Source organism: Chiloscyllium plagiosum, chromosome 25 (assembly GCF_004010195.1).
Source record: "Chiloscyllium plagiosum isolate BGI_BamShark_2017 chromosome 25, ASM401019v2, whole genome shotgun sequence".
Taxonomy (NCBI): domain Eukaryota; kingdom Metazoa; phylum Chordata; class Chondrichthyes; order Orectolobiformes; family Hemiscylliidae; genus Chiloscyllium; species Chiloscyllium plagiosum.
Window position 1 is genome coordinate 42,888,222 of NC_057734.1, and position 12,450 is coordinate 42,900,671.

The window sequence follows — 12,450 nt, forward strand, 5'->3', positions numbered from 1 at the left end:
TGGCTCAAAGGGGCGGCACGGTGACACAGTGGTTAGCACTGCTGCCTCACAGCGCCAGGGACCTGAGTTTGATTCCCACCTCAGGCAACTGACTATGTGGAGTTTGCACATTCTCCCCGTGTCTCCGTGGGTTTCGTCTAGGTGCTCCAGTTTCCTCCCACTGTCCAATGATGTGCAGGTTAGGTGAATTGGACGTGCTAAATTGCCCGGAGTGTTAGGTGGATTAGTCAGGGGTAAATATAGGGGAGTGGGTTTCTCTTCGGCAGGTCGGTGTGGACTTGTTGGGCCGACGGGCCTGTTTCCACACTCTAGGTAATTTAAAAAAATACAGCTTGCCAGACTGGGAGGGTGGCAAGTTGGAGCGGCACTAAATAATTGTTTTGCATTGAAAGTATTTCAGAGACCTGAATGATCAGGATTAGAGGAAACAAAAAGACAAGTTTTAATTTTCTGGGGCTGCAGGCAAAAGTGTGGGACAAATGGAAGAGGAGCTTTTCTGCAGACAGCAAACTCTCAAGTGAGAGGGGGCAATGGTTTGATACTCAGACCTTTGTCCTGACTGCTAATCATGATTAGCAATCTGCTGCCCACACTGAACTCAGTGGCAGATGGCTAGTGTTTGGAAGGCTTTTTGGTAATTTTGTGACAAGCCTTTTAAACCAAGTCCTTCGTATTCTAAGAGAATAGCTTTCCCCAGCAGGGTCTCACATGGACAAAGAGCACTGAAAATCTCCTTCTTGATAGAAACAAAATACAACGGTTACCATTTCATGAGAATTTGCCAAGCACAGCCCAATATAACAGGAATGCTGATCCTTAATCATATTCACTCCCTAGCAGAAGAGCTATAACTAAGAAAATTTCATCGGCAAACAGAGACCTCTCATTAAGTCTAATAAAACCTTGAGATGTGCTTCTGCGAGGGAGACAATTCTTTTAATGCAAACAGTGCCCCTCAGTAATCTCACTCTTCCTGCTTGGAGGAATATAATAGACTGCGTTGGTGAGACCCTTACCTAGAGGCATGATGGAGAGGTACTTCCCACGGAATTTGCTCGCAATGGTGATTTCCTGCCATAGAGTCCAGCCGTATTTCGAATAAACATGGTGGGCAGCAGCAGGGGGATGGTGGCTCACCTGCAAACAGGAGACACACATACACCTAGGTCAGGTCAGGAACAGATGCGACAGTATTGTAAGCAGGTTGTTCAGAGTTACACCACCTTAACATAGAGTACTTGACCTGCAGAGATAGAGAAGCAGGAAACAGCTACAGCACTGAAAACTATGGGGCAAATTAAACCTATTGGACCCTTTGGGAATCTGATGAGCTCGATACAATGCTGGATTTCCACTCTAGCCTGTTTTAATTTCCATTGAACTCAGTGACGTGTAGTGTTGGGCAGGAAGTAAAACTATGTTCCACCCTGTCCCTTTGGAATTCCTGTCCAGTGAGTTAGTTTATAAAAAGATCCCTGTTGATTTTAAGACCAGCAGGATTTTGACAAGCAATACCTTTGATGTGAGAGATACGGTAACAGAGTCACAGAGCTATAAAGCACAGAAACAAACCCTTTGGTCCAACTTGTCCAGACTGACCAGATATCCGAAACTAATTTAGTCCCATTGCCAGCATTTGGCCTATCTCCCTCTAAACCCTTCCTGTTCATGTATGTAACCAGATGACTTTTAAATGCTGTAATTGTACCAGCCTCCATTACCTCCTTGGCAGCTCATTTTATATAGGCACGAACTCTGCATGAAAAAGTTGTCCCTTAAGTTCCTTTTAAATCTTAACTCTCTCACCTTAAACCTATTCCCTCTATTTTGGACTCCCTTACTCTGGGGAAAAGACCTTGGTTTTTCATCCTATCCATCACATCATGATTTTATAAACTTCTATCCATCCCATCATGATTTTATAAACTTCTATGGTCACTCCTCAGCTTCTGACGGTCCATGGAAAGTAGCCCAAGCCTTTCAGGCTCTCCCTATAGCTCAAACCCTTCAACCCTGGCAAAATACTTGTAAATCTTTTCTCAACCCTTTCAAGTTTCACAACATCTTTCCTATAGCATGGAGACCAGAATTGAATGCAGTATTCCAAAAGTGGCCTAACCAATGTCATGTATAGCTGCAACATGACCTCTCAACTCCTATACTCAATGCTCTTACCAATAGAGGCAAGTGTACTAAAGCTTTCTTCACTACCCTGTCCACCTGTGACTCTACTTTCAAGGAACAATGGACCTGCACCCCAAGGTCTCTTTATTCGACAACACTTTCTAGAACCTTACTATTATGGGTATAAGTTTTGCCCTGATTTGCCTTACCGAAATGTAAAACCTCTCATTTATCTAAGTTAAACTCCATGTCATGCTGACAAATGAAAATCCTTCCATTTTATACCAAGGCTCACAATCGAACATTCCTAAAGGCAGGGGATGAGATGGGACATAGTAAAACTCCTTCGTGCTTTTGTTTAACTCCAATCTTAGCAGATGCCCTTTTTCTGGAGATTTTAGATAGTGCTATGTTTTCACTTATTGCTTTGTCAGTAAAGTTTACGGCCTCACTGAATGCATGCAAGTGGCTTGTGATACATCAACCCGAGAGAACTGCGCCCTAAAACCAGCTGCATTGAATGCAATAGTACAGGACAGCAAGGAATCTCAGGAAGAAACAGTGAAGCACTAGCGATAGAAAAAAACTCAATGCATTGGAAATGGAAAGAGAGCGAGCGAGCAAGAGATGGCAATGGAAAGAGCGAGCGAGAGAAAGAGAGGTGGAGATACAAATGCAGAAAGGGCAGGAGATGGAGGGATAGGCAGAAAGAGGCATAGTGGAAGAAGCAGCACTTAGGGATTGCAAGAAAAGAAACAATGAGCAACTGGGGTCAAATGATTTGAGATGGAGGGAGGAACACACTGAGGATTGGAGTTGGAATAAAAGAGTGATAAACTGGAATTGGAGGAATGGATATATAGAGCTACTAAAATTTAATTGATGGACTACAAAAGGAATGGAAGAGTTAACTGTAACTTGATAGAATAGAAATAGAAGATATGTTTATGATACTCACAAGCTGGGGAGTACATTCTTTGATAAAACTAGAAGGAACTTACCCCATTTAATGAGAAAGATATGTTGGTTAAATTGAGATGAAGATGCCTATGTATTTTGAAATTTACTAATCCAAAATAACCTAAATGAGAAAATACATTCTAATTTGTGCATGAACACGGAGTACTCAAAGATGCATATTCATTAGCTGTACTCATTGGGGACAGTAATTATATGCTTTTCAATAGGATCTTATTTATAGATATGAAGATTCTGATTGCAACTTTCAGTGAAATGATGCAGTAGGGAATATACATTACCAGTTTCTTAATACTCAGAGGTTAACAGCCTATTTAGCCCCGTAGATCTATGTAATAACTAGGTCAATTAACGATTTGAAAACAGTCCCATTATTTTGATCATTTAGTAACTGATGGGAAAACTGAGGTGGATTTATTGGTCATCCCTTTGTCAGTGTTTGAAAAATGTAACCTCAAGTCTCCTACCAATTGCAGCAGTGGCTGAGTTACTGTCCTCTTCCCTCAAGTCGCAGTTGAGTTGCAGCAGAAATTACTGATGAATTTCTCTTCTGTCTACTGACCATATGGATCTCACATGAAACACATGTGGGCAGGCCCAGTGCAACACCTTGCAAGCGAGGACTGGCCCCACAAAATTAGTCCAAGATATAACACAGCTTGTGTGGGGTTATCTGAAATGGTGATGGTTTTCTAAAGACAAGACTGAATAGAAGATTTTTTTGGCACGCGAACAAGTTAGAACTGGTTTGGGAATGCTAGGTGTGAGACTGTGCTTGAAATATAGGAGCTCTCTCATATCCTGGATAGTAACTGCCCTTAAAATGTTTGATCACAACATTTTCAAATAGAAGTTACACAAAAATGTGTCCAATTATTTCAAGATGATCCATCTCCTTCTCTCAGGTATGTATCGGACTGTACTGTCGATATTGAAAGCACTACTTTTAAAAATCTGTATTTAGAATCACAGGACTGACTTATAATCAAGATTGTTTTAAACAATACTGAAATTAGTCAATATCTAAACACATCTCTCAGATACGTCGTCGAGTAACTTCCACTGAAATAGTCAACTGTTATTGCAGATAAATATGGCAGGCATTTTGCACAGTCCAAAGACCCATCCAAAGCAATGAGATAGATGAGACTTTTGGCAACTTAGACTGTTGAAGGAATATTTATCAGGACAGTAGGACAACTTTCTGGACTTTTTCAAATTATGTCATGGATTCCTGTTTTCCACCTGGCCTAATGGAATAGGTAAGCAGTGCCTCAATTTAATATCGGAGATAGTGTCTGTCACAAAGCTAGTCCCTGTTTTTTCTAAAAGCTATTCCTTGGCTCAAGGATATCTTTCAGTGGGGCAATAAACTGGGCCGGACTCCCATCAGTCTGGTTTGGTACAAAGATTAAAAGAATTTTGAGAGGCCTTTTGTTTATATGTAAACAGATGAGACTTCAGGCCAAAGTGGTCATGCTTTAAAGGTGACCTGTATAAAGAAAGGGGAGTGGTCAGCTCTCTAGCTAGCTGAGCTGAGCCGAGCCGAGCCAAGCAGTTTTAGTTTAGTCTTGAACTAGAAAGTTCAACAGGGAACCGTGTGGAAACTCTCTCTCTCTCTCTCTCTTTCTGACTTCAACTTCAAACTGTGCGCATGTGTTCCATTTATATTGGTTTTTAAAGGGAGTTTGGTTATTGGGACTGTTGGGAACAGCATAATTAAGTCTAGCTGGATAGGTTGAGTTCTGTAGGGTTTCTTTATTCTGGTCTTTGTGTTTCATGGTGTATTTTTGTGAATAAATTTTCTTTGTCTGTTTTAAAATCTAGTAGTCAACCTAGTTATCTTACTCCGGGTAATTTTCACTGTGCACTTACTGAAACAAATTGCAAAGTTAGGTCTAGGCTTGCCTGCTTAAGAGTGGTCTGGCCTAGTTCATAACATGTCACACTCTCAGTGAAATGTTCCTCTGGAGTGCCTAATCCTGGAATACATATCTCTGAATGGTTGGCAACATTTTAGTAACTGAACCATTGTAATAAGTTCATGAAACTCAGGTGAAGAGACAAATTCATAGTTAAAGAGGTGAGATGTTGTAGTTTAGTGACATCATGTTTTGCATTCTAATTGTTTGCAGATTATAAAAGGAAGGGAAGACTGAAGAAAGCAGGGAGATCCATAATTGTGATTGTGGGAAATATTGAGGTAGAAGGAAAGGGCCCAGTTTACCAAAACCAGGAATCATAAACAGGACCATGAGGTTTAGGAGCAGATCAGTAGGTTATTCAGCTCATTGAGGCTAATTCATTCAATAGGATCATGGCTGATCGGATTGTCTGCAACTCCACTTTCCTGCCTTATCCTCATAACCCTCACCTGACTCAAACATCTGTCTGTCTCAACCTAGAATATACTTAATGACTCAGCCTTGACAATCTTCTATGGTAAAACAATTCCATTAATTCATTACGCTTACTAGAAAAAGAAATCCTCGTCTGTCTTAAATGATTATGTCAAAGATTATGCCCTCTAATCCTAGATTCTCCCACAAAGGAAAACAACATCTACCCTGTCAAGGCCACTAAGAATCTTACATGTTTCAATAAGACCTCCATGCACTCTTCTAATTTCCATCTGTGGTCTGACTAGTGGCTAGTACAACTTTAGCAAGATCTCTCTATCTTTATGCTCCATTCCCTTTGAAATTAGGAACAAGAATTAGAAATAAGCTCAACAGTCTATTTCCTTCCCAATTACCTGCTGAACCTGCATGCTAGCTTTTTGTGATTTATGCTCAAGGACATCTAAATCTCTCTGTACTGTAGCTTTCTGCAATCTCTTCCCATTCAATAATATTCATCTTTTCTACCTCCAAAGCACATAATTTTACATTTGTATTCTGTCAAGTGTTTAACTACTCACTTAACCTGTAGACTCCTCCTGTCCTCCTTAACACTTGCCTTCCCACTTATTTCTGCTTCATCTCCAGACGTTGCAATAGTAGATTCACTTTTCTCTTACAAGTTATTAAAATATTATTGTAAATAACTGTAGCCCAGCATTGATCCCTGTGGCACTCCATCAGGAACAGGTGACCATCCTGAAAACTCCTCGACAATCTTTGTTTTCTGTTAGTTAGCCAATTCTCTATCTATGATATTACACTGTCCCAGACACAACGTGCCTTTATGCCACCAAGTTGCCTTTTGTCTAGCACCTTATTAAATGCCTCTTAGATATCCAAATATATGACAAAGAATTTGTTAGACATGCTCTCCCCTTCATGAAGCCATGCTGATCTTGATTTTATGTATTCCAAAATGTTCCCCTGTTACATCCTTTATAACAGACTAACATTTTCCCAGGATGGATGTTAAGCCAACTTGTCCACAGTTACCTGTCTTTTGTCTCCTTTTTTGACTAAGGAAACTATTACATTGGCAGTTTTCCAACCTTCCAGCATTTTTCCCAAACTGCAAGAACTTGGAAGATTACTATCAGTGCATTATCTCTGTAGCTACTTCATTCATAATTTTATGATGCAGCCTATTAGGTCCAGGGGATGTATTTAATCCCATTAGTTTTCCTACTACTTTGTCAATAGTTATTGTGTTTATTTCCTTGCTCCCCCCACCACCCACTTTAGCCATTGATTATTTAGTATTTTTGGGATGTTATTAATATCCTCTAACATGGAGATTGATGCAAAGTACCAACTTGACTCCTCTGCCTTTCTTGGTTTCCCATTACTATTTCCCCAGCATTGTTCTTTTTGAAGCCTGTTTTTACTTTGGGGTCTCCCTTCCTATAGTACATATTTAAAGAAGCTCTACCTGTTTGATTTTATATCACTTGCTGGTTTGCCCTCAAAGTTAACATCCTCCCACTTTATTTTATTTGGCCATCTTTCGTTACCTTTTTAAGCTTTCCCAATCCTTTGGTTTACCATTAATGTTTGCCATATTCTTTTTCATTTTGATATTATCCTTAACTTTCCCAGTTAACTAGTTGGTTTATCCCCTTCCTAGTTTCCTTCTTTCTCACTGGGATATATTTGTAAAATCATAAAATATTTTGTTAAATGTCTTCCATTGTTCTTCAATCTACTTTTCTGCTAAATTTCTTCCTCAGTTTGTTCCAGCCAACTCAGCCTTTTAGGTTTAGCCGAGATGTTTCCAAACCAACTTTCTCACTCTCAAACTGAATGCCAAGTTCTACAATGTTATGGTCACTAGTCCCTTGGAAATCTCATGCTCTGAGAACATTTGTAAAAGCTGCCTGATTACAGATTGCCAGATCCAAAATAGCTGACCCCTTGTTGGATACAACAAAACTATTCCAGCAAACTGTCCCAAATACAGTGTGTGAATTCTTCCTCATGGCTAATTTGGCCAATTGATTTTCCCAGTCTACATGATGATTAAAGTATTGCCATTTCTACATGCCCTCATTATCTCCCAATTTATTCTCTGAAACAGTATAACTATTGTTAGGTGGCCTTTAAACTACGTCATCAGCACCTTCTTCATCTTTTTATTTCTCACCTCTAAACCATATGGATTCTATATAATCCAATCCTAGATAATTAATTACTATCGCACTTTTTCCAACCTATATTAACAAAGATACACTACAACACTTCCTTTTTACCCAACATTTTGAAAAGTTGCATACCTTTGAATATTTAGCTCCCAGCTTTGATCTCCTCATAACCTCATCTCAGTATTGGCTATAAGATCATATCCATTAAAGTCTATTCGTACCATTGATTAATTTTCTTTTGTACACCATGTGTATTTATGAGTTACTAATTTTGACTTTTTACTACTTTTTAAATGTTTGTCCCTTGTCCCTTCCTGTTCCACTTTGGGCATCATCATCAAAAGAATTGCCCTGTAATGCTGCCATATCTTTTTGCTTTGTAAGCGCATATACTACCCCACTCCAGAATTGTCAGTTAATTTAAAGCCTTCTCTACAGCCCTAGGCATTCTGTTTGACAAGACAAGGGAAAGGTGTCCCAAAGGGACAGCTCCCTTCATTCCCAGTACTGGTGCTAGTAACCAATGAACTGAAACCTATTCCTCCCACAGCAATTGTTCAACCCAATATTTAAGGTCCATGGCTGTTTACCCTGAGCCACTTAGCCCATGGCTCAAATAATATTACTTTAGAGGTTCTGCTTTCTAACTTAGTTCCAAATGGTTCAAAATCTTTCAGCAGAACCTCTTTTCTAGTTCCATCAATGTCATTGGTACTAATGTAGACAACAACTGGATCTTTCTCCTCCCACTTTAAGTTGCCCTTCAACCTTCAAGCAAACGTCCTTAACTCTGGCACTCAGCAGACAATGCATCCTTGAGGACCCATATTCAAGGCTGCCTAAACCAGTAGCTATCTCCCTAATTATACTATTCCTTACCATGATTACATTTCTATTTCCTTTTCTCACTTGAATGGCTCTCTAGATCATGGTTCAGTGGTCAGTTTACTCAGTCTTTCTGCAGTTCCCACACTTCATGCACACAGCTTGTATCAATCTACCAACTGTTGGACAACGGGAGAGACAGAGGACCCTGGACAGCTGCCCCTTGGGAATCCCAAAAACCCAAGAAGAAATTCAGGAGTAACATCTTCACACAGAAAATGATGAAAACGTGATTATTTGCTACCACGAAATATTTTGGGAGCATGTATAGGTTTATTCAATAGGAATACAGATAAGTACATGTCAGAGATGGCAATAGAAGGATGTCATTATATAATTAATGATGTAGGCTGGGAAAAGGCTCATATGGAACATAAGCATAAAACATGTTAGGGCCAAGTGTTCTGTTTCTATGCTCTACATTCATGTATTTCTTGATTCTGTCCGAAGCTCTTTAAACAATGCATTTAATCTAGTAATGGATCCATTTAGGACTAATTTCTTCCAGGAATTCTGCAGATGTGTAAAATGAGTTGGTCTTTAATCTCTTTCTTTAGTCTGGGCTTTACCAAAGGATAGTCTGTAAAGTTGAATTTACAACCGAATGGCTAATCAGAACCTGTGACAGATGCTTCGGAATTGTAGAGTTACATCTTCATTAGGAAACAGGAAAGGGCTGCACCTAATTCTGCTACTTCTTTCAGCCTCTATCCCAGCCTGTTCCTTATCCCGGTCCCAAGCCTCCAACTCGGCATCGCCTTCTTGACCGGTCCATTGTCTTTCCCACCTATCCGCTCCACCCTCCTCTCTGACCTATCACCCTCTCCCCCTTCATCTACCAACTGCATTCTCAGCTACTTTCTCCCCAGCCTCACCCCCGTCCCACTTTATCTCTCAGCTCCCCCCCACCCACCCCCTCTCCAGCCCACACGCCTCATTCCTAATGAAAGGCTTATACCTGAAACGTCAATTCTCCTGCTCCTCGGATGCTGCCTGACCTGCTGTGCTTTTCTAGCACCACACTCTAGACTCTGATCTCCAGCATCTGCGGTCCTCACTTTCTCCTTGTGACCCTGACTTTAGCCGCTTGATTATCGTTCCTCTTTTTAATTATACACTTGAGAAGAGACCACAGGTGGTTAGGCCCTACATGGTGGAATGTGACCCTTAGTCTTCATGGAAGCCCACTGGAATAATGGCACAGAAGCAGAGTGGAGTTTAAGGTTAGGAACAAAGGTATTTAGTAAAACCACTAGAGAAGGCAGTTAAAGTCATACTTTGGTTCGCGCTGGTTTTAGGGAGCCGCTTACTAAAGTCTGGGATCAGGATCAGGAATGATGGTGACCAAATAGTGGAGGAAACCAAGCAAAAGAAAACCTCTTTGGATACCATTCATTTGGTTTTGTTTCTTTCCTCAGTTTCTATCTCCCTATCATACATTGCTTAGGAGTTTGAGTGAAAGAGAGAGTCAGAGCCAACCCAATGCCTTCACACTGACAACATTTCAGCAAGTTGTTACTGGATTGATAAGGAATAACGGTTGATCTTTGTTCCTGAACCCAGGGCTATTAATGTTGCTGGCCCAGTCTCTGACTGCAACCATGCGTTTATTCCAGGATGGTAGAAGATGAACTAGATGGAGTTTGTTGTTGCTTTCTCTAGAAACACCTATTTTAACCAGGTCAAAAGATTGAATCTGGCACCTCCCTGAACCACATGGTTTAGCACTAAGCCAGGTGGCACACTGATCCTCCGGACCCCTAATGTCTTTCAAACAAATGGGGTGACACGGTGGATCAGTGGTTGGCACTGCTGCCTCATAGCACGAGGGGCCCAGGTTCAATTCCATCCTTGGACTGTGTGTGGAGTTTGCACGTTCTCCCCCTGTCTATGTGGGTTTCCTCCAGTTTCCTCCCACAGTCCAAAGATATGCAGGTTAGGTGGATTGACCATGCTAAATTGCTCAGTGTCCAAGGATATGCAGGCTGGTTGTACTGGCCATGGGAAATACAGGGGTTACAGGGATAGATCTGCATGGGGTGATCTTTGTGTGGATAGGCTAAGTCGCCTGCTTCCATACTGTGGGGATTCTATGATTTGAGAAATTTGGAATTAAGCCTGTGTGGAAACCTGTCATCACACAAACACTGATTAATTCTATTGTCTGTAACTATGACACATTGTCTACACAAGGCTCAGCAATTAAGCCAGTGAGTAACAGCCCTCAGGAAACCCCTTACCTGCTCACACAGTGAGCGGAAGCCGCTCTCTTCTAGCCGGTCCAGCTCAAACGTCTCCCCAAGCAGAGGATTAAAAGGCTTGGCCGTGCGATGTGTAGTTGTTGAATAGGAAGACACAGAGAATGCAGCCACATAGCACATCTGCTCTGCAGGATTTTCACATCTAGCTGCCTTGTCTAATAATTCGTGATACTCCAAGTCTTCAGTTAGTCTCTGAAGCATTGATAAAGGCTCATTGAAGTTAACCTGGAATCAATGAGAACACAAGTTCAATAAAATTAATAGTTATTTCAACTTTTAGAAGGTGCCTTTGCTTTGTGCATTTATTACTCTCTCTCTTGTTAAATGGAGATATTGACCCTTTTCAAATAAAATGCCTTTGCACATCAGTTAAGATAGCAGACAATGGAATTATAATACAGACATATTAATCACTCACATCATCACACCTCATCAGTTATAGGGTCTCACCAACAGCACCATGCAAATGAAAGATAGTGAATTTCTTCAAGGGTCCTCCCAATCACCAGCTGTAATTGCAACATAATACAGGAGAAACGTCCTGTTTACACAAATTCTGCTAGGATTCTATTGATTTCCTGACTGCATTATGGCAGATCAAAATGACCGTTACAGAAATTCTTGGCTAAGACCCCACATCAATCTAGGATATCTATTCCTCTAACATAAGATATCACAGTTGCGCTGGCCCTGAAGAAGGTTCTTGTGTACTGAAAAGGGGAAGCTTGACACAAAATGTTCAGCTCCACACTGACACTAGTCTATTGTTATACCTTAGGAGATATGAAACTTGAGTGAATGCCTATCCCAAAGAATAGCACCTGAGAATGCAGCAACTCTCAAGCACTGCTCCAGGAATCAGCCTATATCAGGAATGGGACTGAACCCCACAGGTCCTTACCCACAGGTGATACAGGTACCAACTGAGTGGTTATTCAGCCACAAAGGACCAAAATAATAGATTCAATTTGTCCACAGAAATGAACTTTTCAGTATAAGTTACTGAATATTGAAGAGAGGAACGTGGCTGATTATTTCCTCTGCCCTGACAACTGAGGTCACCAGTTATCCGCTGGCTGTGATTGGCATCAGATAAGAACTGGACCTTCCTCAGACCTGCACTGGGCAATATGTTTACCATGCATCTCGGAAATCCTAAAGCCATTAGCAGAGACACCAAAGTTTTTGATATTTATGATACTTACTCCCCCCAGGGCTATCTTCCCTTAACAACAAAGAATTAAGGATGTTAAGTTAGATAAAATCAATGGTGAGTGTCCCCTGGTTACAGTGTCATCCTTGTTTCACTCTCGTTTCAGTCAGAGGATCCCCGTTTCGATATGGCTGATCAGCTTTCACACAAGACCACTTACTGCTCAATTACAGCAGACTGTCCATTTAGACATTCACATATTTACTCTGGTTTAATAAAATTCTAGACCATTTCTCACTGCTATGAAATGAGTTCTGAAGGGATTAGAAATTACTTCAGAATTTTCTTGATAAACCTTGGAAAATTCTGAGTGATTGAATCCATGATAAGGTTTTTCTAATCAACCTGCTCAGAGATGCAAGTATACATCTTTGGAGTTGCTAGGACTTGAACATAGGTCTCCTGGCTCAGAGGCAGGGACACTGCCACTGAATGGTATTCCATGTGAT

The 12,450-nt window shown here is 40.9% G+C and overlaps 1 protein-coding gene across 14 annotated transcripts in view; it reads right to left on the reverse strand.

Annotated features, from left to right (window-relative positions):
- LOC122562796 (oxysterol-binding protein 2-like) overlaps window positions 1–12,450 on the reverse strand; it is a 334,280-nt gene that overhangs the window by 18,415 nt on the left and 303,415 nt on the right. For all 14 annotated transcript variants that reach the window (XM_043715995.1, XM_043715998.1, XM_043715997.1 and 11 more), the window contains 2 exons: window positions 10,768–11,013; window positions 1,017–1,137 (listed from right to left, as the gene is read on the reverse strand). In XM_043715995.1, coding sequence (XP_043571930.1) covers window positions 1,017–1,137; window positions 10,768–11,013 — 367 coding nt within the window. The remainder of the gene's footprint in view (window positions 1–1,016; window positions 1,138–10,767; window positions 11,014–12,450) is intronic.